The sequence below is a fragment of the Canis lupus genome, chromosome 11 (genome assembly GCF_048164855.1).
Source record: "Canis lupus baileyi chromosome 11, mCanLup2.hap1, whole genome shotgun sequence".
NCBI lineage: Eukaryota > Metazoa > Chordata > Mammalia > Carnivora > Canidae > Canis > Canis lupus.
Genome location: NC_132848.1, coordinates 61,252,329 through 61,278,397, shown reverse-complemented (window position 1 = coordinate 61,278,397; position 26,069 = coordinate 61,252,329). Strand labels below are relative to the sequence as shown.

The window sequence follows — 26,069 nt, the reverse complement described above, 5'->3', positions numbered from 1 at the left end:
ATAAAAATACACTCAATTAGAGCTCCTTATCTGTACCACAGAACACAAGAAATAATTTTGAGAGTCTATTTTCTCATTTATCAAGGATGGCAAATGACTAGTACCATCTAGATGCACAGGACAAAAGTTAATTCATTCCACACAACAGAAGCCTTGAGTTATTAAGACTCAATTCTCTAGTGAAGCTTAGTTAAGAAATGGCCGCAACCCTGTATTCCTTAAATATTAATGATTAAGATTCACAGTGTTTGGATTTATACAGTTCTGGTTTCTGAGCTAAAAAGCAATGATTCCAGGAAAACACACTCTCAACAAAAGAACATTAACACTTGTTTCATGGGCTTTGTAACTAGGCTCTGAAAGGACTTCTAGGACTCATTCATTCAAAAAAACATGGACGGCAACGAAGGGGGTCAGTGATGTCTTAAACCAGACATTCTAGTAAACACTAACAAGCCTCATTTACTTAATAAAGTGCATTTATGAATTCTATTGTAATTCAAAGTTTCAATTTTCAAAATACTAAGTAATCACATTCCAGTCACATATACAAGAATACCAAGTAACTTATAGTTATACTTTACCTAAATATACCAATCCAAATCCTCCAGAGCCAATCATTTTGCCCAGCACCCATTGCTTTCCTTCCGTATCATCCAGAACCTTGCCTTCTGGAAGTGGAACAGGAAGTCTATATTTCTCATTTCTTCTTGGTGGCATCACTTCTGTTGGCAGAAAGAGTGAGATAAGCAATTAGAAATTTTAAAAAAAACAACAATAACAAAAAGTACAATTAAAATACATTTCTCAAAACATCTTCTATGGGGCACTTTCCCAGGTTCCTACCGGTTAGGATTAGGATTATGAAGTCAATCGGACTTGGGAAAGCCCACACGTTATATTCAAACTGGAATTGCACATACATTATAATACCGAAATACTAGCCTAAAAAAGACTAGCATCTAAAAACCAACCAACCAACCTTTTGAACTTCACGTAACTTTTCCAAAATTCATTCAGGGGAGTCTAGAATACCTACTAACGGTGCAAAACATACCTTAAGAAATGAGTTTGCAATTCCGGAGGACGAAGAGAAAATAAGTTTCATATACGTGCAAATACTCCTTTCACTGAGAAATGTTAAGCATCAAAGGTGAGGTCTTTGGCCACTAGGAGAGAATACAGCTTTGGATTAGGAAAGCACGGGCAATGGCAACAAAGACCATCACCAAGCACAGCAGGTCACACTACCGACACAGAGGAGGTACTCAGGAAAATATCTGTTAAATGAGCCTGGAATTGCCAAGGACATATGACTTCTCAGAGCACGAGGCCACCAGGCAGCTTCAAGGCCGGCCCTCTACTCTTGTTTCTTCATACCCTGTGTCTCCCCCATCCTCACCAAAGTGAAAATTGCCCTGCCTTAGGGAATTAATCAATAATAAGTAATCACAGGTTTGTGTAATTTCACAATGAAAGACTTTTGGCTGGAAGAGAAAACTGTATAGGGACACACACACACACACACACAGCTCCTCTTCCTGAAACTAATTTAAATGCGAGGGTTCACTGCAATCCTCTAAGAATTTCCAAAAAAAAAAAAAAAAAAAAAATTAGCAGCACTGGCTGAATGCTACCGAGCTGGAAGTTCATGTAAAGTTTTCGCTGTATGATCTTCCCAATTTTGTCAAAGTTTCTGTTCCTTTAATGAGGCTTCCCTCCTTCACTTAAACCAAGGCCCTCCAAGAGGGCAGCAGGGCCTCAAGGCGTTTGGGGGGGGGGTGTTTGGGGGGGAGGCCCCCCCCCCCCCGATGCTTTATACATACTGACATCCAATACCTATTTGCGGACTGAAAACCTAAAGTCTGCAAAGAACAACTTTTCAGCGGGGGCACAGCACAGCCCGGGGGCATCGGAACTCGCAGCTGGAAGGGGCCGCTCAACTGCACCTCCTGGGCGCGGCCCCGGGCGGCGGCCCCTCCGCTTCGGGTCCCTTCCCGGGGGTCCCGAGGCCTGAGCACGCGCGGGGCCGGGGCGCGGGGCCCAAGGCGGCCCAGCCCCCACCCCGCGAGCCCCCGGCGTCTGCAACCCCTCCCTCCCCTCCCGCCCGCCCCAAGCTCCCTCCGCACCGGCTGCAGGCGGACCCGGCCCGAGCTCGGGGCGGCCGAGAGGCGAAGGGGGCGCCGGATGGCGGGACTTAGGACCCGGCGGGCGACCAGGCGCGGAAGCGGGGCCTGCGCGGCCGGGGAGGTCGGGCGCTCGCTCCGACGGCGGCCGGTGGGACTTAGGACCCGGCGGGCGACCAGGCGCGGAAGCGGGGCCTGCGCGGCCCGGGAGGTCGGGCGCTCGCTCCGACGGCGGCTCCTCGCGGGGCGGCGGGGCGGCGGGGCTGCGGGGCGGGCGGAGAGCGCGGCGCCCGGGGCCCGGGAAGCGGGGCGGGCGGGCTCCTGGGGCCGGGCGGGGCCGCGGGCCTCCAATCCCGCGGGGAGGCGGGTCCCGCCCGCGCCGGCCCTCGGAAGGGCCCGGCTGACGTCCGCGCGCCCGCCCCCAGCCGCGTGCTCCGCGCCCGGGCGCCGGGGGACGGGGCTGCGCGGAGAGGGCGCCGCCTTGGTGCTCGAGGCGGCCCGCCGGGGGCTGCAGGCTGGGCCGTCGGGTCCCCGCGGTGCATCGGTGCAGGCGGACTCGGGTCCCGCGCTCTCCCGGGACCTGGGGCTCCAAACCCGCGCGCGAGCCCTTTCTGACCCGCACCCCGGCGAGTGCGGCGGGCCCGGCCCCTGCGGCCAGAAGCCTGGGAGACCCCGGGGCCCACCGAGGTCCAGTTCTCAGGCAACTGCTGGGATAACCTTCGCTCAACGTAATCACTTTACAGAAATTCAGGTGGCTTTTTTTTTTTTTTTTTTTTTGCAGACTGGAAATAACCGTAGTTCTTATTTAGGTTATAAGGGATGTGAAAGAAAAAGTATTGTAATGACACTTGTCAAAATGGTAAAGAAAACTTTATTCCAAACTATTGCAATAGGAGCAAGCTGCATTCAGTGCCGGAGACAGCACAAAGTGGGCCTTTATGGCCAAGTAGGGGTGGGGTGGGGGTCGGGGGGTCAGGGCATGGAACATTATTGAGGAAATGTCAGAGATGAGGGGAGCAGTCTGGCTACACTGAGCTAACCGGATTCTTGCTGAAGACAAGACGGGCCAGGGCGATCAGAACTCGCCTGGGGGCTGGGGGAGGATGGAGAACTCAGATACAGAGGGTTGTGGTTAGATGGGAGATTTGGGCCTGCCTTAGCAGGATCCTCACCAAAAGTGGACAATGTAGAGAGAACATGGGAGTCCAAAGCCATCCCCGGTTGAAAAGGAGTTCTGGAGAGCCTGAGTCGAGTTTGGTCAAAGAGGACCTTGAGCAGGCTATTAGTTATAAAATTGTGATGATACTTAAGTGAGAGAAATGAATTAAGTGGTTTCCTAACACATAACAAAGACTCCTAGTGAGCCTCTAATATTTCACTGTAGACAAAATAAATGCCCCCAAAACGATCGTTAAACAATATGTCAACATCCTATGTAGGAAGCCAGTAATTAACGTGGGATGCAAACTGAAAGGAAAATCAAAGACCTTGAGTGACTCTGATGGAATAAGGTTTTAGGACTTCCTACATCTACCACCAAATGAAAGATGACATCAGAAAACATTTCTTAAGCACTTGGTGCTATGGATTTAAGAGCCTTTATAAAGAAATTCAGTAGTCTGCCTGTAGAATAATTGCATTTTTTAAGGTAGTCCTTCAGTAATCCAATAATGTCCATTCCTATTTCCATAAGACATATATATATTATAGAAGCTATCGGTTGCCTAGCCAAACATCCATATGGGTATTTTTTTTCTCACATTCCAGATTGATTCATGTTTCTACCCACTTTCCCAGGTTAATTTCTTTGGGAAGATGCAGCTCCAGCACCAACCACAATAGGTTACTCCTGAGGGGGTCATACATGGCTCTTGCCTTCATACTTATATAGAGGATATCGTTGTGTCTTTGTCTGTTCAGGCTACTAAACCAAAACACCATAGACTTGGTGGCTCTAAAACAACAGAAATTTATTTCTCACGGTTCTTAAGGCTAGGAAGGTTATGACCTAATCACCTCCAGGACCCTATCTCTTCACACCATTAGATTGGGGATTAGGTTTCAACATAGGAATGTGGGGGCACACATTTAGTCTGGGGTACTTGGCAAATTCTGTTAGCTCAACCTTCAAATTACATCCAGAATCCATCATTTCTCATCACCCCTACTGCCACCATCCTGGTTCAAACCATCATGTGTTTCCTGGATAACTGTTGTACCTTTCTAAATGCTGTCTTGTTTTCTACCCTTCAATGCCTACAGTCTTTAGCAAACAGCTAAATGATATTTTTAGAAGCCTAAATTACATCCTTCCTCTGTTAAAAACACTTTAGTGTCATTCCAAGTTATTCAATAAAAGCCAATCCTTACTGTGACTTAAAACAGTGTTTTTCAACCCTGACAATATTGACATTTGGACCAGATGCTTCCTTGTTGGGTGTTGGGGGTTGTCCAGAGGTGGGCTGTCTCCCGTAGATAGGATATTTAGCAGCATCCCTGGCCTCCCTAGCAGTCTCTCTCCACCAAGTTATGATGACCAAAATCCACTATTACCAAATTCTGTAAAGGTCAGAGTATCTCTATGGCCTTACTCTATCACTTTCTTCAGGTCTTTATTCGAAAGACAACTCAGGGAGACCTTTTTGTTTCACCAACCCAACTCAAATTCTAATCTACCAACAATACTTCATAGCCCCCTTTCCTTTTGTCCTCTCAGTACTTAGTGTTGTACAACAACATATTATACAGGTAACTTCTTTATTCAGAAAATAGACAAATAGTCTTCCTCAGTAAATTGTATGTTCCATGGGAAGGCAACATTTTTTACTCTTTGAGTCACTAATATATTCCCAGTCCCTATGATACAAATAGAGAAAACACACCATTTTCCTGTTAAATGAATAAAAGGAATCATGATGATACCATTCCTTTCCCAGTGATTGGTTTAGACAGTATGTATATATGAAATACAGGTAGAGGCAAAGAAAAGTTTTCTGGATACTTATATAAAGAAATGTTCTCTTCTGGATACCATTCCTGATGTGATGTCTAAAATTTCTCCAGTCATCTTGTGAACATAGGGGTACAAATTATAAATCAAATACACCACAAATGTCAAAATGTCCAACAAGTGAGCTTAGGATATTTACTCACATAACCAAAAAGAAAAGGAAGAAGAAAAGAGAAACCCAACCCTTAACTCACACCTCATTTAGAACTTGACTCAAAATTGATCGTGGACCTAAATCTATATGCAAGAGCTAAAACTATAAAACTTTTGGAAGAAGGCCTAGGAGAAACCCTTTATGGTCTTAGAATTGATAAATCTTTGTGATCTTTGAGTTTATATAATTAGAATGTTCCCAAAGAAGCTGAAAGCCTAAAGGAAGAACTTGATAAATTAATTTCATCAAAATTAAAAACATTTGATCTTCAAAAAGCCCTGTTAAGATACCAAGTTTTGGTAGATATATGAAAAAACAGACATTCTCTTTCTTCGCTCATGGGGATCCAAAGTGCTACAGCCACTTCAGAAAGCAATTTGTCAGTTTCTTAATATATTAAATGTATAATTAGCATACAACCCAGCATTCATGTTCCTAGATATTTAAGAGAAATGTAAACCTATATCTACACAAAGACTTGTATGTAGATGTTTATAGCAGCTTCTTAGGTAATAGCCAAAAATTGAAAACAGCTCAAATTCCCATCCAGAAGTAAATGGATAAACAGATTGTGGTATATAATATATCTCCTACACAATGGAATATCACTCAGCAATAAAAAGGGACAAACTACTAACACAAGCAATAATCTGGATGGATCCCAAAAGCGCAGCGCTGTGTAAAGGAAAGAAAACATAAAAGAATACATATCATAAAATTCCTCTGAAACTCCCAAGAATTGGTTTGAAGTGGTGGACTGATTCCAAAGGGGCTAGTAGAACTTTTTGGAATGACAGACATGTTTAATTTCTTGATTGTAATGATGATTACATGAGTATACATCTGTAAAAACTCCTCTAACTGTACACTTAAGATTAATGAATTTTATGATATGTAAATTATGCCTCAGTGAAATTGACTTAAAAGAAAAGAATGGCTGAGGAGAATGACGGGAAGAACCTGATTTGTTGAGACTTTCATTGAATCACTCATTCAACTGACACTGAAGCCACCATACTTTTCATATTCTTCTGTGAAGTGTTAAATGTCCTTATTGCTTAAGCCTCTTAGCATTGATTTTTTTTTTGTTTCTTGCAGCCAAAATCTTCCTAACAGATGAAATAAAGTTTCAAGTGGCAATGAATTTAAAATGTTAATAAATTTGTCATAAATAAAAATGGGAACAGAAGTGCAGGTAAACCTGTATTGAGAATATGTGGGGTTTTCTTAAGTGTTGGGTTTTAATGCAGAATTTTATGATTCAGAGCATATTGCTGTGTGTATGTTTCAAGATGAAAACTGACAGAATATAGAAATACAAATTTTGGAACTAGTGAAAGAGCGTCTTCTGAATGAACATGATGAGAAACAAGAAAGAAAAGAGAATCTAGACATGAAGCACTGAAGTATGAGTCATCAGAAAAAAAAATAGGGAAAACAAGGCTTTCAAACAAAGCTATTTTGATAGATCTTACAGACTATGAGTGATTCACCACAAACACACACACACACACAAAAGGACTTTCTTGGCGGTGTGCCAACATTGTAGGTATGGCTTGGATTCTGCTTTTCAAAGAACCAGGTGCTATGAAATGCTTATACTTGTTCAAATCAAAAAGAAAAACCTAGCCATTCAGTGAGCACACCTTACAAGGCCAAGATCATTTCAAATCAATTAAAGTGTTAAAGATGTTGCATAGACAAAACATTTAGAAAAATCCAATCTTTGTAATTTAATGTGAAAAAAAGGAGATCACTTCACTGGAAACATTTTGCCTGCCAAAGAAGAGCTAGTTTTTGTTTTATAAAAATCCAGGAGGCCATTTGCACTCATAAACACACAATCCCTGGAGAGCTAAGCAGTTATGACATAGAAACTTTGAAAATAATAGTATTCAGATAAGTGGAATCTCAAAGCTATCAGATATACAATCAGACCAAATATCTGTGTCCTTTGCATTATCCATTTTAAGACCATTTCAACTTATTGTTTCAAAATTGTAGTTCTTGATTGTCCATATAAGTGAAAGACGAGGATACAAAAAAATAATTTAAAATGTCATCTGTCAATATGTCCACAGGCTTGATAAAATCTTTTCCAGAGATATTAGTTAGTAGAGCCCTGCTGCCAAACAATTGGAGGTAAATATGTACCAAATTATCTCTCAAACAACTGAACGTGGTAAAATCTAATACAGCTAGCCAAAATGATGTTAGTCCTACCCTGTCCATTCCCCTGATACAAGCATCATAAAAGCTTAATTAACCATAAGACTATATTCACACTTTACTTCCTCTTTCTTCCTAACATGCCTGTGGTAATCAAAAACATGAGCTTGAAAAAGAGGAAGGGGAACTAGCTGAATGATTTTTAAGCAGAAGCTGGGCTTTCAACAAGAATAGAGTTGATGATGTATTCAAAGGCGAGGTGAGGGCAGTTTACCCACGAGTGATGTCAGCCATGCTTTTGGGCTTGCCTTTCACGTACTACCAGCACAACCCTCTTCAGTTTTTATTCTTAGGCCTTATAAGCTTTGAGCCTAGGTTGAGATAAAATTACGGAGGTTCTTAAATGCTTAACAAGGAGTTTGGGTTTGAAGTTATAAAATTGTCCAATCCAGTCCTGGAGCCACAAATCACTTGTGACCATTTACATTTCAATTAACTGAAATTAAACACAATTAAAGATTCAGTACTTTAGTTTCATGAGCCACATTTCAAGTGCCCAGTGGCTGCACGTAGCTAGCGGCTACCTTATTGGACAGAACAAGTTATAGAATATTTCTACCATCATAGAAAGTTCTGCTAGACAGTGTTACTACAGACGATGGAGAATCACTGGCAACTCAAGCCGGAGACCAACCCTAAATGTTCACGTGTGTTAGTCATCCAGAGTATAGAGAGCTGTGTATGTGAAAGATCTATTCCTCAGCCCATGCCATATTCTTCAGATTATAATAATTTTATAATAGATTTCATTTATTTCTTATATCGTCTTAGATATTTTTACATATTTCACGTATACTTTCACATATATATGTATAAAGTTTGTATTAATAATTTTATTGGTATGAACATAGAAAAGGATGTGGAGAATAGACACCATCCCGATACTGATAACATTGAGTTATCTCAGGATGTGGAATAGGAAAGATAGGAGTATATTAATATTTTATTTCAGACTTATACCATACTTTACCTACTACAACAAAGAAAAATCCATGCATGTTATCTCTATAAAATGAAATCAATGTTACACCCACTGCCTGATCACATTTTTTTTTTTAAGTTCTAAGAGAAGATAATTAAGTATCCAGTAGAATATAGGCACTTTATAGTTTAAAAGGGTATATATTTTCTTCTTCAATATGAAGGGTTCAAATATCTGTGTCCTTTGCATTATCCATTTTAAGACCATTTCAACTTATTGTTTCAAAATTGTAGTTCTTGATTGTCCATATAAGTGAAAGACGAGGATACAAAAAAATAATTTAAAATGTCATCTGTCAATATGTCCACAAATAATAAATCAAATAATAAAATTAAATCCCTTAATATTATATTAATAAAGTTAATATCCCAAATATATTCCCTTTTCTTGGTGGAAAATGAAATTCAATGTTACATATATTCTAACTTTTTGTTTAGGATTATACTGGACAAGAAACGATCATAATTGGAACCACTTCAAGGAAGCAGTTGTATAAAATTAATGATTAAATTTGTATAAAATTAATGATATATTGTGTTGATCTCTGTTCTGGAAAGACCATGCTTTATTTAGCTATCTCTGGAGTATAGGAGAAAAATTCAAGGATGTTTAAGAGGATATTTATAAGCCACATCTATGAAGTCATTCTAATGGGTAACAGCCCTAACCAGTGTTGGAAGTTCTTCTTTCCAATATTATTCTCCAATGATTCAGTTCAAAAGAACAAATCTATTTTGAGGATAGTGTTTTTTACACAGTAATCTCATTTTATACCTGAATGCTATCCATACCTAGTGTTTCATATTTTCACAGATATGTGGTTGGGTTTCATCTGATGCTACTTGAATTCACTAATAAAATGGAGGAATTCTAACACTCTTTTATATCTCATGGAGCTTCCTTCTCTTCTGCCAAGTTATGGAGAAGAAGGCTACAAAAATCCCATTCCCTCGAAGTGAAGTTAGTAATGCTGAATTGATTTGATAGGGGAGATGAACATTCAAATGCCAATATATTGGAGTGAATCAACAGTGTGAAGCATTCACGACAGTGCTCGTTCATTTCACAAGGGTACTCAATCAACTATGAAATGCAAATGTTACTAGCTTCATGAAATCTTCCTCTGAAGCTATCTGGACAATCTATTACAGGATATTTCATGCTCTATGGATACTCTTGAGTTTTTAATATACATAATAATTTCCTGGAATTCAGTCCCTACTCATAACAAAAATAAACTGATAGACAACAGGCAAGAGAGAGTGTATAGAGACCATAGTTTGGTGAAGAAACCTTTGGAAGCTTCTGGGCAAGATAATGACAAGAGCAGATTTTTATTTCCCTGCCCTCAAATTCTAATCACAATGCCCAATATATTTTTAAAGTGGAAAGAGGAAAAACAATTCTACATTAGCACCAAAGTAAAAATGAATACTGGCCATACAAAGAAACTTGGAGGCATTTCTGTTAAAAGTTATACAGGTGGATCTACATTGAAGGATAGCGTGGAGTATCAATGCCAAACATCCTCTTTTAAAAGAGCAATGTTGTTGGAGGGGAGAGGGGTGGGGGACAGGGTAAACTGGGTGATGGGCATTAGGAAGAACATGTGAGGGCAGCCCAGGTGGCTCAGCGGTTTAGCACCGCCTTCAGCCCAGGGCCTGATCCTGGAGACCTGGGATGGAGTCCCATGTCAGGCTCCCTGCATGGAGCCTGCTTCTCCCTCTGCCTCTCTCTCTCTCTCTCTGTCTCTCATGAATAAACAAAATCTTTTAAAAAAAAAAAAGAACATGTGATGTAATGAGCACTGGCTGTTACATAAGACTGATGAATCACTGACCTCTATCTCTGAAACCAATAATACGTTATATGTTAATTAATTGAATTTAAATACAATTTAAAAAAATAATAATAAAATAAAAATAAATAATACTAAAATAATAATGCAATAAATGAAACACTGACCAATTAATACCACCAGCTTTGAAATGTGAAGGTATTAAGGTTGAGAGTGAAATCCATGCATTGCATCATCAGGATCACAACCTCAACGATAATGGTACAAACATCTAGATCATATCATTGGTACCGCAAGGCCTCATGGAGCAGTGGGCTGGCAACATAGCACCCTGCACCAAGACAGAACCATCAAACATTTATAATAGTGCTTGATGTATAACTGCTCAGTAAATATTCTGAATGAATAAATGAAGTTAAAAAAAAAACAGCCAACTTTGCAACCTGGTGTCAGCCTTCCTTTAGCATTGACATAGGGATAGAGAAACAAAGATGAGAGTTTGTGGACATGCTCTGAGGCTAAGACACATTAATAGAATAAAACAGAGGGTGAAATGAAATGGCCAGAAGTCCCCATGTAGAAGCCAGAAAGCAATGGAGATTCCTTCACTTACTCGAATATTACTTGAGCTTGGCTCTGGAGATAGATTATATCAAAAGACAGAGTCCTTGCCTTCCTCAAGTCAGAGCTTTTGGAGGGGACAGATATTAAATAATCATTGAGAAAATTTATAGGATTCTCTTAGACCCTGTACCAGGAAGAGCTCATTCCAACTGGCAGGCAAGGTCATGGGAAACCTTTGAGGGAATGGCACTTGACAAGAGACCTGCAGGATGATGGGTTGTCAGGAGGCAGAAGGAAGAAGGAAGCACACTCCAAGGAGAGAAGGATGTATGCACAGTCCTGAGGCAGGAAGAAAGCTGGTGTGTTCCAGACCCCAAGAGGACGATGGTTAAGAGATAATGGTAGTGGATGGTCCTGGAGACGTAGGCAGAGAACAAATAATGCTACAGTTTGTGAGTCTAAACATTTTTGTCTTTTTCCTAAGTGAAATGAGGAGCTGCTGAAGAATTTGAACAAGGGAATGATCTGATACTATCTACATTTTAAGATCACAGTTAGCTCCTGAGTAATTGATTATTCTCTAAGTGATTCATAGTGATAGGTAGCAAGTGGTCATTAAAATTTATAAGAACTTACCTGGAATCGTCAGGAATTATTTGAGAAACAACTACATTATCTGCACTCATGTTGGATCAGAGCTTGAATTACTTTATTTCTATAAGAGAGGAAAGAGTTGTTCCAGAAACCTTGAGATTTGGAAAGACATCAGAATTACACCACTATGTTATAACTTTTTCCATTTATCACTAGATCTAGACAGGAAGGATACTAGCAGGAAAATCATACCAGATTAAAAATTATTTCTGTTTCTATTTGTCTCATAAAACAAGATTAGGAAAGCACAGAGAGCCCTCTGTAGATGCCAAACTAGAAAAATTACCACATTTTAGGATAGAGTCTATAATTTAGACTCCATTCCTTCTTTGAAAAATCAAAACTACCTTCTTTTAAAAATAAAATTATTACAATAAACAAGACCATTATAAATTTTTTATTCATATGTACAATAAAATCAAATAAGAGATTTTTAACTATGTAATTGAGGATAATACGTATTAGTTTCCTATTACTGTTTAACAAATTACCACAAAATTATGACTTCAATAATAAAATGTATTCTGTTACCAGGCTGGAGGTTAGAAATTCTAAAATCAAGGTGTCAGTAGGTCTCTGTTCTTTCTAGAACCACTAGAACTTTTCTGGCTTCTGCATGCTGCCTGCAATTTCCTTGTCTTGTGGCTCCTACTCCATCTTCGAAGCCAGTAGCATAGGAGCATCTTTCAATATTTCTCTCTCAGTCTAATCTTCTGCTTCCTCTTAGAAGGATCCTTTTGCTTAAATTCAGCTCACCCAGATAATCCTGGATGATCTTCCTATCTCAAGATCCTTAACAGAATCATATCTGCAAAATGTTTTCTGCCACATAAAGTAACATAGTCTCAGGTTGGTTTCCAGGGATTAAAGCATTGAGATCTTTGGAGATGGAGGTCATTATTCTGACTACCACAAATATTCTAGAAAAAAAAACTCACACCCAAAGAAAGAGAGATAAATAACATAACTCTAAATTATAAACCAAAGATGAAATTAACCCAATCTGTTATATCCAAAAAAGCAAAATCAGTTACATAGAAGATAAACATATAAAATTATTTTAAAATTCAAAGGAATGGATAAATAATAAACTTTAATGATGAGGGAAAACATTCAAAAATTTTAGTGCAAAAATCTACTTCCTTGCAAAATTAGATTGCCCGCAAAGATTTTTCTCTATGACACGAAGTGAAAGAAGGAAAAGGAGTGTCAACCACAGAGTTGTAAATAAAATGACTGTGACTTTAGAATGCTAAAACAGTCAAGTTATCCTTATGCATGAAGGCAAAAATAGCAATATTTTCAAATATGCAAAAGTCAGAACATACACCAGGAAAACTTTCTGAGTAAAGTAACCAAAACCTGGGGGAAAAAACATTAAAAATGAAGCAAAAGTAAGAGCAGGGTTTCTATCTATTCATAACCATACCACCTCCTGTGGAAGGGAATTTCATTTGCTGAACACCTTGAAGGGAAATTTGCTCTGTAGAATTCAAAAATGATGTGGTGTTCCTAGAATTTTCCAGGAGGAAAGAGGAGGAAGCAAGATAGACGGTGGAAGAGAGATCAACCTGAGAGATGGTGTGAGACTGGATGCCAGAGGAGGTAAACTGCATGTAGGATGGGCAAAGAATTAACCAAGACCTGATATCTAGGGTGTTATACTATATGTTAGCAAATTGAACTTAAATTATATATATATATATTATATAATATTATATATAATTATATAATAGACTAATGTCAACTGTTCCACTCCAAGTTGTTTGCGTTGCTATGATCTTAACTCCTCTTCCACCTTCTTTTCACTTTTTTCAGTTTGTATGAATGAGTGTGTAACTTGAAGAGTCCATGTTCCATATCCGTGCATGTTTGACTTAGATCAGAGATGGCACATGAAGAAGCAGTAGTCCAAGGTAGCCACAAGAATAGAAACACAAGGTGTTTTTATGGAGAAAGTCTACAGAAAACTTAGGAAAGGGCCTTAAGTTCCTTTTGTCTAGATCTTGAAGAACCGGGAAGCACCTGGCTATCATTTGGATTACACATTAATTATGGAAATTACAGCTAGAAGATGCTGGTGGTGAGCATTAATGATTGGAAGTCTAAGTAATTATTTTAAATATCATTTCAAAATGTGTTTAAAGTTATCTTTATTTGACCTGCCAATGATTTTTTTTTTTCTCTCCATTCCTACTGAAGCCAACCATCTGAAGTCAGTCACTCTGAGGGAAGGAAGGAAATTGACAATCATATTCTTGGTATCCTTATCAAAAAATGCATCACTTCCTATCTCAGTTCTCTCTTCCTTGCACTTTCATGACACCATAGTTTTTGGGTGCTCTTTCAGCCCACTGGCTATTCCTTCTAAATCTGCTGCGCTTAGTCTGTCTCTGCTCAGTCTCTGCTCAGGGCACATACATTGATCTTTTTTCATTCCATCTCATCCCAAGGCTTTAAATGCAATGTATGTGTTATGAACTCCAAAATTTATACCCCCAGTTGTTTCAGTTACCATTTGGAGTGACAAACACTCCAAACTTAGTGGCATAAAACCACAGCTATGTTATTATGCTCATACATTCTGTGTGTCAGCAGCTTGGAAAAGGCACGGAGAGGATGGCTCATTCCTGCGGGGATGATTTGCAAGCTGGGAGTGACTCTCAGCTTGAGTACCAGAATCATCTGAAGGTCTGATCATTCACATGTTTGGACTAGAATACCAAACCAATGACTCTAGAACTCCAATAATATTTAGAAAAGGCATGAAACAGTGGTAAGTGCTATGTGGGGGTGTTTCTTTCAGAACCTCAAAAAGCATTGTTTTGGGCTAGATAGGGATGGGCCTTCTCCATCCAGATACCTTAGGAAAAGTCAGATGACTATAAAAGGTAACAGTCAACAGTGAAAGATAACTGTAGACCAGGAGCTCAATAGAACCCAGAACCAAAATGGGTTCTGATACAAAATCAAACAAACAAAAATTCCTAAGAACCTCAGTGTGACAAGGGAGCAGCCTATGTCTGTCTTAGCCTAGCAGTTCAAATAATTTAATCTGGTCATGAGAAAAAATGCAAAAGACAAGGAAACAGGGCAGGGCAGGATCTCCCAAGCTCTGTGAGTCATACTACTTGCTTTTGATCAAGTCTACATTTGGTCAATGTAAAAACACTTTCTTCTATAATGTTAATAAAAATTCCTTTTGTAAAAGTCAGTTCTACTTGAATTGACAACACAGCAAAATGGTCCCACCTAAGCGACATTAGAGGGGAAAATCAGAGATTTCTGAGACTTTAATCCAAAGACGGAGAATGGTGAAAGTGGTCCAGAAAGGTGAGAGATATTGAAGGTGGAAGAAAATTGGAATGCAAATTATGGTGATCACTTCATGCCTGGAGGTTTGCCTTTTATTTTTCTCCTGTATTTGGTTTATAATTGGAATAGAAATTAATCAGTTTCTGCAGAGCTCTTCAGGATTTTAAGGGAATTTTTAAATATCTAATTCTAACCTTTATATACAGTTATAGTAAATAGGAACTATGGACAAGACCAGGAAATGATGTTATTACTTGTCCCTTTTAAGTGTCACCTCTCTCTGGGAGCCCTGGAGTACAAAGCATTAAATTAGGATCAATAGAAGTTTCAAGATAGAAAACAATTTCTCCTGCTCTGAATTCTAAAAAATGGCTGATGAGCCCAGATACAGTACTGAGACATTTCCCATCTAGATTAAAGACCTATATTACGGAATTGTTTGAGTTCTACTTAACAACAGGTAGTTACTGCTGTCCTTAGTAGGCAGTTCTTCATTTGAAAGCCCCAGCCATGGTATTTCCCTCTTTTACCATGTAGATAAATACTGTAGTGTTGGTCACATTTTGCAAAAATTTAGCCACACTCAATTCCATTACTTAAAACTTCTATTTAAAAATATTGACCATATTCATGGAAACACAAGTAAATTTCTATTCAGAACACAGACTTTTTTCTTTATCGATGTCACCATTTCTATTATCCTGCCTTTGGTCACCTTCCCATGTTGGATACTTAAACTTTTATAAATCTTGTAGAATGAGCCAGTATTCTTTTTCTACCTGAAGCACATGTGAGAAAGTTTTGTCAATATTTCTGTCTGTACTGGGGTCACTATTTATATCCATTGGTTCAGATGTATGAAAAGTAATTTCTTATTTATATAATTGACTAACTATACAATCAATGGTTTCCTTTAACTCTGAAGCCCTGTTGTGTTGTTTAAAACACAAGCATGGATTTCTATTCAGTCAGCCTTAGAGGTTTTGCTCTCAGGAATGGCTGTTGCTTTCCCTCCGTTGAAGTCTTCTCACCACTACTCATTTCTGCCTCATTTCCCTAGATGTCATTTAAATACTATGGGATCTTATTTATGTCCATGGGATTGGACAGAGAGGCATTTGATATTTACATTATATCTTGGGTTCCATTCAAAGGTTTTTGTCTCATCCTACTGAGTCACTGGGCATCCCAGATTGGTTCTCTTAGGCTTTTAGTATGAAGGAATTAAGATGCCAAACAAGTAGGAAGGCAAAATGTTAGGAATAAAAAGGTACCCTTAATTTGCATAAATGGTACAATTATTTAACATTACTTTGCTTAAATACAAGTTTACAACTATACAACTCTAGGTTACCTAAATTCACTAAAATTTGCAGATTCATGTTTCTTCAGCAGTCAACAAGGATTTCCCTTTTTCCCATCAGACTTGTAAGAAAAGTTATTAAATAATCTTTTATTCTATTAAAGTCCATACATTCTAAAAATAAAACAGAACATTACTCACACATTACTCACTCTTCTAAAATGCTGCATATGCCAGCACAGACAAGCTTTGCTCATGACCTCCAAGTTATTTATAGAACCTGCCTATTTTTCATTATTTTGTATTTATAGGAAGAGTATTGTGGATCCCTAGCCTTTAAAAGTTACATCAGCATTCCTTAGCTAAATATATAGTATGACTTTATGCTATAGAAATTAATTACATAAATTAGATACTAAACCATTCCACTACTCTTCTCCCTTTCTCACTCATACACACACCACTGGTCTCACTGACAACACCTGCTCTTAGGTAATAGACATCCCAATAATCTCAGCAATTCAAAGATTTTTCCATTACTCTTTCAGAAGGGAAGATGTACCAGGCAATTTTCACTTTGCACATCTCCATGATGTAATGGAACAAGTAAGACAGAGTACACTAGAAGAGGGAAGACTTGCAATAGTTGAAGTATTAAAATCCCCCAGTAGAGTCACATTTTATCTCATTTACAGATAGTTTTATGGAGCACCATTTAATGCCTGAAGAGTAGTCATCTATACTGAAATCACAGGGACCATTACAAACTGATGAATACTTTGTACAAATTATAAATTAAATGAAAGGGGACTAGGATATGGGAGCAAAAGTTAGATAAAGGAGGCACAACTTGTGAAGGCTAATGCGGGAGCCAGTGATCTGCAAAGGGCAGGTGAAAGGTTTTTGAGGGTCTTTAGGCAGAAACTTAACTTTTTTATAAAAGCCACGCAACTGGCATCCTTTCTCTGGTAAACTGAACCAACCTTGAAAACACCAGGATAAAACAATCCAAAATAGAAGGGCATCTTTAATCCAGCTAGAAAAAAAAAAGTTCCAATCACAGTTCTTGGCTGTCCATCAGGTCGAAGTTAGGCAATAAAAAAAACCATGATTTAGGCATGAGCAGAATTCACAGAATAGCCCTGAGCAATGAACACAAAGGTAGATACAAGACATTTACGTTAGAAATGGTTGAAATATAGCAAATATTTTAATTTTAAAAATTAGCCTATGATTTTCTCCCTCTGTCTGGTTCAATTTGGGCTTTCTCTAAAATTGGCCTTCACATTCTTGATAGTTCAAATGAAAGAAGGAAACTCCATGCTAGCAATAGTAATGGCTTACTACATATTGAGCTATTGATTCATTAATTACTTTAAAGGCATTAACTCATTTAATAGTTAAAAAAGAAATGATATATGTATATTATTGACCTTATTTTATAGTGGATGCACTGAGGCTCTAAGCAGTTTAGTTACTTGCCTAAGCTCACACAGTTTGAACGCAGCAGTGACAAAATTTGAATCTAGAAGACTAGCTTCAGAGCCTGTGCTCCTAAAAATTCTGCCATATGTATACAATGTTCAGTGTTACATGGGATTAAGTGAAGGATGGCTCACCTAAAGAGTACCATATGACATATCTTTTACCCAGAACGAACCCCTACGTATGCAAGGGCCTCACTCACATCTGCATTTGGTTTCTGGTAAAAGTTTTTTTTAACTTTTTAACAGAAAAAAAGTTAAAACCATTTGGTTTCTGGTAAAACTTTTTTTTTAACTTTTTAACAGAAAAAAAAAGGTTTGTTTTTTTTTAATATTTGAATCTCTTTAGGTAATCCTTAGCTCCAAAAATTATTGGAACATATTTTCAATGTGTTCCTTTTCAATGTGATCCTTTTTAATTGCTGTCACATTAACCAACTAAGTTTAGCACCCTCACCGTGCATCATTACTTGAATACTGTGTGAGAACTAAGAGCTTAGTATTTTAAGAATCAGGTCCTTATGAAAGCATCAACACCTTGAAATAAAATGTCTTTAGGGTATTTAGTCCTTATACCAGAGGTAATAGATTTGCTTCAATGGGATCTGTGGATAGGCTGGCTGGGAATAAAGTTGGACAGGCCCAATTCGAAAATAAAATATCAAGAAGGCCATGATTCTCTTTCCCATCAAAAATAAACTTAAAAGAGTTCTAGCCACTGGGAATGTCTTCCAAACTGACTCATTGTTGAACATTATAAATCCACTGAAATTAGACTCCCACTACCAATTGAGAACACATTCTATCAAGTGCTTTAATTCTACAGAATGACACACACACACACACACACACACACACACACACACACACACACACACTTCTATTAATTCCTAAGTTATCCTACTTTCTAAGCCTGTTATTTCAACCTGTAAATTGGAAAAGATCTCTCCTGAACCCTTAAGCTATTCATAAGTGTGAATGGTTCTTGAGAAACCTGAGACCCATTGACACAGTCTGCAATTCCAGCGTAAATGGATGTTTATTTCAGAAACTATTCTTCTGTCTCGCCATCTCTGGACTTTTCCCAAAAAATGAAAGTATTTCTTACCAGCTAGTTATCTGTTCATCATTAGTATTCAATTGTGAGGTTACTGACTTCTTTCCTTTTTCTACTAAACCTCCATATTTCAGCAACTTGGTTATTTATACCAAACTGGGCATGACCACTCTCCTGCAAAGCTTCAATACTGATTTTGTAATGGTGTTCAGGTATTGTCCCCAGCTGACCCACCTCGGCAGCTTGGAGTGTGATAATCTTTTCACATGTATTTTAGAGTTCTAGAAACAAAAAGTTTTTACTTCTAATGTTTATCTTTGACTGTTATGTAAGAAGCCAGAAAAATGAAAGGAAGAGGTGCACTTTGGAGATATCCTCTCTTTCACTTCTCAAATTGATCATTTTAATTGCAGACATTTTAATTTTAATTTGTCATTGGTAACTTCTATGTACTTGTGCAGCGGTGGGCTTCAAAAGTACACATTTGCTATTTGCTCTTTAAAAATAACCTTTCAGGGGGCAACGGGGTGGCTCAGTGGTTGAGCTGAGGTAGGATCTGGGAGTCCTGGGATCAAGTCCCACATCAGGCTCCTCACAAGGAGACTGCTTCCCACTCTGCCTGTGTCTCTGCCTCTCTCTCTCTCTCTCTCTCATGAAGAAATAAATAAAAATCTTTAAAAAAATAAAAATAAAAATAACCTTTCAGAATCGAAAGCAGAGACTCAAAAATATATTTGTATACCCAAACTCATAGCAGCATTATTCACAATAGCCACAAGGAGGAAGCAACCCAAATAAATGGATAAACAAAATATTTAGGCTGAAAAATGACAGAAATTTTGATGCATGCTATAATATGGATGAACCTTGAAGACATAAGGTGGTTAGGACAGATAGTGTATGATTCTGTTTACATGAGGTACTTAGAATAGTCAAATTCATAGAGACATAAAGTGGAATGGTTGTAGCCAGAGGCTGGGGAGGAGAGAATGGGGAATGATTGTGTAAGGGGTACAGTTTCAGTTTTGCAAGATGAAAAAATTCTGGAGATGAGTGGTGGTGATGCTTGCACAACAATGTAAATGCACTTAATATCCAAAACTGTACACTTTAAAATGGCTGAAATGATAACTTTTATGTATATCTACAATAAAAACAATTTTATGTTTAAAAAAACTCTTTCTATCCCCCCTACCACCTCCAGTATGAGAACCATCCCACCACCACCTCCAATATGAGAACAGGAACAAACTTGTTATGTTTGTTTTGTAATACCAACCCAGAATTTCTCAAGGACAGCATAATTTTTGCACTTGCTCTCTTCTCACTGCTTCCCCCCTTAATATCTATCTGTTTGTTGCTTAAAATGCTACACAGGATTTGCATTAGAAACATAATGTTGAAACAGCATCAACATTAAGGCATTCAAGTTTTCCCACTTTCAACACTGAACACTTTATACATGATTGTCAAGCACCGCAACATTCCATGCTTCCTTAGTTCTCAGACTGTTTCTGGCATTTTCTCAAAACTTTTCAAGTAATTACTTTTCGGGTATCAGGGGACTTATAACAACCAAAGAGCATGTTGCTCATCTCAGTCATTGTCTGGGTGCACTGACACTCATTCTAAAGGCACTGACACTATTTCGTGAGCCTGGCCTCGTGATTGAAATCACATAATTGCAATAATTAGGAAACTCACCTCAGGATATTATCAAAATGACCCGCCCAAACCCAAGTCCATATGGTTTGAAATAGCTAATGAGTCAGTTAATGTGCTATGTCCAGGAGTAATGGGTACTCAATATGGATAGCATGAAGGTATAATTTACCAACTTTCTGACTGATTAAGGTTTTCAAGTGGACATTTTGCAACTTAAAGAGGGTTCAAAGTATCAACAGCTTTATGGTTGATACAAAAGGAAGAAGCAATGATTGTTTAAAAGTCAGGGGCATTGGATTTTTGAACAATTTCTTCCAATCACATACCCCAGGATGAAAAGATGCTGTATAAAGTCAAATGAAGATGTAAGTTTCAGGAGCTATCTGTTACAGTGTGGCAGGACACAGGCATGGAAGATGCTACAGACTGAGACTTGGGCCTAAAGGAAAAGATTTTTTAAAAATGTTAACAACTGTGACTCACTGATTGTTGGCTGGGGTAGAGAAAAGAGGAAATTGAATTACAAAAAAAAAAAAAGAGAGAGAGAGAGAGAGAGAGAGCTAGGAAGCCAAGAATCAGCATTAATGGATGTCTATGTGGAAGAGATTTACTAGAAACTGATGGATATATTTTTCACTTCATACATTAGTATAAACTGAAACAAAATTGTTGTAATATCTCTAACTTTTTGACTGTAATATCTCTAACTTTTTAATTCTAAGCTAGAATTAAGAAAAATTCTACAGTAACATATTAGCTATTCATCTGAAATTCTTATGACAGACATATGTATTAAATTTTTTTTATTTTGAATATGAAAGAATTTAAGCCCAGGGGATTCTCTTAAAGAAAGTGTTCTTAATTTGGGTCCATAGACACTCAGTGAATTCTGAATAGACTTTAGGAATATTCTGTGAAACTGGAAGAAAGGGGAAAATATCATATCTTTATTTTCACTAATTTTAACTGGAATTAGTATTTTCTGCAATTACATAACAAACCATGTGGTATCTGCATTACTTGTGATTTTTCCACCAAAAAGATTAGAGGTGTTTTCATATCATAATAGAGCTGTTATAAATGCCTCAAAATATCATTTATGTTGATCACTATTACAAAAGTGTGGCCCAATGTCAGGTCTAGTTTCTAAAACTATTTTGATAGCAAATTTTAATAAATTTTATTTCCTTTATGCTCCTATGTATTTTATTTTATCCATTTAAAAAACACAAAAAATTTATGGGGAATGGGTCCAAAGGCTCTCTTAGACTGTCAAAGAAATCCGTGCATGTTACAGAGAAGTTTAAGAGTCTCTGCTATATAGTGGCTAAGTGGTTTATACTAACCAGTAGCTCTTAACTCACAATATCAGAATTGTTTCCAAGATTTTACCTTACTTTTTACTTTTAAAAACTTAAAGGGTAATTCATGCACATCAACAAAATGTTCAGTTGTACAAAAAGTTATACAATAACAAATGAGTCTTTTTTTTTTTTACCCTCACCTCTACTCACAAGAAGCAACCACTATTTCTTATGAGCCTTTCCAGAAATATCCTTCATACTTGAGTGAATAATATATAAATCTACTTATAATGTATTGTGTGTATATATATATATATATATATATATATTACATAGGACATTTACATGCATATAATACATATATTATGTATGACAGGGATATATATTGTATAAACCTATATAGAAATTTATTTTTCTGCTTTTTACACGAACAGTAGGATACTTTACACATAATTTGTATCCTAGTTTTGTCACTTAAAGGTATATTTTGGTAAGTGCTCAATATCAATACAAATAAAAAAATATCTTTCTTTATTTTTAATGGCTAGATAGCATTCGATGATATGGAAATATTAGACTTGATTTGACCGGATCTCTATTAATGCCACTTAATTAGCATCCCATCTTTTACTATTTTAAAATCCCTAAGTAGTGTTTTAATATTTTCTCCAAATGGACCTTCCACATATCTTGACATGTTTGCTCTTAGTTATATCACTTTATTTATGATTTTGAAAAATTTTTAATTTTTTTAATACATCCCAATGGTCTATGTTTGCTTGTTTTGTGTATTTGTATTTTCCTTTTAAAGATTTGAATTGTTTGAAAAGTTGAAAGTGCATAGTTTTTCTAGTTCTTCTAGTTCTTCTGTAACTATAATTTTGTTTAATATAATCAATTCTCTATTTCTTTAAATAATACCTATTTACTCTTTAAGCAATCAGGGTACTAATATACTTTTGAGTAGTAGTTAGATGCCCAGGAAATTCAGCTTCATGAAAAAATTCATACAAGTTATGTTGCTGTGCTGCCAAATTTGAAAAGCACCTATTCAAAGGGAGAGTCTGCACTAGAAGCCTGAATGACTCCAAAATAACTGGCACGATATTTCTTCTGTTGCATTTGAAAAACAAAGCTAGACCAAATTATGTGCTCAATGTCATTTAGGTCAAAGCTTCCTATTCGCATCACACACCCCAATTTCCTGGATAATTGTCTCATTTCTCTATGTCACATTAGCTATGAAAACCTAGTATGAATATGAGTCATGACTAAATTTTAACTAATGTCAACATTACACAATGTTGACATTTACATGATTACTGCTAAATCCTTAAAAAGCAAACTCAGAGATACTTCTTAATTAGTCTTAAAGCATGTATTTCCCCCACACTTAAAGTACAAATAATTACTGATAGTATAGGCAGCTTTGTGATAGCAGTATTAACAATTTCTCATTGTTCTAATGTTTCACATGGTCATGTTATTTAATAATTAATTCCACACATACTTTTGGGGGCTGATATTGTGCTTGGCATTCTAGATACCAATTTCAGAAAGGCATAGTTTTTGCCTGCTAATTGTTTAGTTTATTTATCTGGTAGGAAAGGGTTTTAAAGATGCATTTTTCAATACTGTCAAAAAGCACTGTAATATTGATGAACATATGCAGGAAATATAGGCCAAAGCTGGTTATTCAGGCAAACTTCTGAGAGAAGGGGGCACATAACCCATGGAAGAATAGAGTTTATTTGGATGAAGTGAAGGTGTCAACTAAGTAGTGTTGAAGTCCTGGGGCTGGAGATGCATTCTAGGAACAGAATAGAACAGATCCCTGGGTGGCGCAGTGGTTTAGCCCCTGCCTTTGGCCCAGGGTGCGACCCTGGAGTCCCGGAATCGAGTCCTGCCTCGGGCTCCCTACATGGAGCCTGCTTCTCCCTCCTCCTGTATCTCTGCCTCTCTCTCTCTCTCTCACATGAATAAATAAATTTTTAAAAAATTGAAAATAATTTAAAAAAAAGAATAGAAAGGATGGAACAGAATCTGCTGAATGGAGAGAAACTGTTATTCATGCTCTAGAATTTGGACATGGTCAGCTATATCTATATCATAGAAAGGAGAGTTAAAAGAAAAAAATCAGTTTGACCGTAAAAATCTCAACTGTAAAAACAGAGTTTAAATGTAACTTCTCGGGATCCCTGGGTGGCACAGTGGTTTGGCCCCTGCCTTTAGCCCAGGGCGCGATCCTGGAGACCCAGGATCGAATCCCATGTCGGGCTCCCGGTGCATGGAGCCTGCTTCTCCCTCTGCCTGTGTCTCTGCCTCTCTCTCTCTTTCTCTATGTCTCTCATGAGTAAATAAATAAGAATCTTAAAAAAAAGGTAAACATGAATTTTAAAAAGTAAAAAAATATAAATACACGTGATTCATAAAATAGAATCTTTGAGAATTAACAAGGTGAGATGAATGAAAGAAAAAACTGTTCTCATTGAAGAACTGGACTGAATACAATGGTTTCAAAGTTCCTGTTTTTAAAAATATATTTTCTAGTATTCAAGTGAGATTATCTTCTACACATTTGTTGTCTCTATCTGTCATACTGTGGCATGTGCTATGAATATTTTCCTATAATTATCAATTAGAAGCTTAAAAATTCATGTTATCTAGCTTATTTATTTGTTTAACCGAAATTCAACAATGAATCCAAGAGAGTGATTTTACTATAATTAAAAAAATTAAGGTAACTGGCTTCTCTTTCAAGGAGATGTATTACCTATTTAATCACATACTTCAAATCTAGGTTCATTAGATACTAATGGCACTGCTGTGAAAAAGTAAGGCTCTCCTGCAAAGAAGGGAAAATAGAACTTTAAATTTCAGGGTGGTAATATGAGCACGTATACTTAACTCTTTCCCTAAGTTCCAAGGAAGGGGTAAAAAAAATGCAAATCACAGGAGAAATGAAAAAAAAATTAAGTGTTGGATAACAGGAAAAAAAGGTTGTTAAGAAGTCCCAACTTAGACGATTGTCTCTGCAAAATCTAGTATACATGGCATCAGCTTGAGGGCCATAAAAACTAGTCTGTGATCAGGCACTTCAGACAAAAAGAGGCCACCTGTCGAATAAGAAAAGCGGATTGTCTAATACCTCCTCTTCATAATCCAATTGAAGAACAGAAGCTGGGAATGGAGTCCTATGGGGTCATCAGTGGAGGGCAAATAACAGAGGGCACCAACTGTTTGAGGCGGGCAATCAGAACAGGCCACTTGTTAGATAAGTTGAGCCAGGTGGAGAAGGATGGGAGAGGTGTTCAGCTAATTCTGGGTTATTTAACAGATGTGGAAAATAAAACCTCTTAAAGCAGCAGAGAATTTCCTATTATGTGACTACTTCCCCAGAAGCTCTTGCACTGCTCACCGTTGCCCCTTGGAACTCCTGGATCTAGCCAAATAAAGCTACAGAGAATGACAATGTTCCCCTTTCCCTCTTTGACTGGATTTAACGGTGAACAACAAAGCCCATATCTTTGCTGGCCACTACCATGTCAACTCCCCCAATTGAACATAGTATCTTACTCTGTAATGTTAAACAAACAGAAAAATCATCAGGCGAATGGAAATATTTAGCAGTTGTGGAGAGAAAAACAATCATGAGGAGATATAGCTAATATCCTCTGAGGGGAAATAAAACAGTCACTCCAGGAAACAGGAGCATATTCTCAAAACCCTCTAGTTCATATTCTGCATTAGCATTGAGAAAACATGACATCTGCATTGATGCAGCAATTTAAAACTTTTAAAAAGATTCCATGTTAGATACAAGACTCTACGTAAAATTAAAACACAGTGGAGAATCAATAAGTTAGAAATTCTACAAAAATATGTTTAAAATGCTATCAACAATAATTAATGTTTTTTCAATATCTATTATGTTCCAGAGTTTTTATCCTTTATGTGCAATGACATATTTTATCCTCATTTTACTACAGGGTGAATGACTACTACGCTTTCTATTTTGCAGATGAGGAGACTGAGGCACAGAAAGTTTAAGCAACTTGCCCAAAGATCAAAGATTTGTAAGTGGTAGAGCTAGGCAATCTAACTCAAGAGCCCATGAAATTAATTCTAGAAAAACCAAAAGAAGTTGACAAAGAACCCATATTCAAAGAAAAGCTTGGAATAGGGGCTGGGGTAGGTATTTAAATGTAGCAGAATGAACATTGTATTAGTTGAAATTATCTTTGTATAGTATTAATAATTTACAATGCTGTTGTCTAATGTGCATTGTATAGATTGGATGGGTTTGACCTCTTTAAGAGGACACAACAGAGCATGGGTAGAGCAAATTACAACATAGTACGTTTCCAAACAGTTTGTGTGCCAATTTGTAGTACATGTATCAATTTAAAAACTGATAAAATGAA

At 37.6% G+C, this 26,069-nt stretch overlaps 1 protein-coding gene across 3 annotated transcripts in view; it reads right to left on the bottom strand.

Annotated features, from left to right (window-relative positions):
• The window catches only part of VRK2 (VRK serine/threonine kinase 2), a 215,714-nt gene that overhangs the window by 109,497 nt on the left and 80,148 nt on the right, over nt 1-26,069 (bottom strand). The window contains exons 1-3 of one of the 3 annotated variants that reach the window (XM_072768452.1): nt 2,130-2,288; nt 1,058-1,169; nt 585-725 (exon numbers count right to left, since the gene is read on the bottom strand). In XM_072768452.1, coding sequence (XP_072624553.1) covers nt 585-720 — 136 coding nt within the window. In that variant the 5' untranslated portion in view covers nt 721-725; nt 1,058-1,169; nt 2,130-2,288. Of the gene's footprint in view, nt 1-584; nt 726-1,057; nt 1,170-2,129; nt 2,289-26,069 lie in introns of those variants that run through there. The other 2 variants (XM_072768448.1, XM_072768449.1) reach the window with 2 other exon arrangements.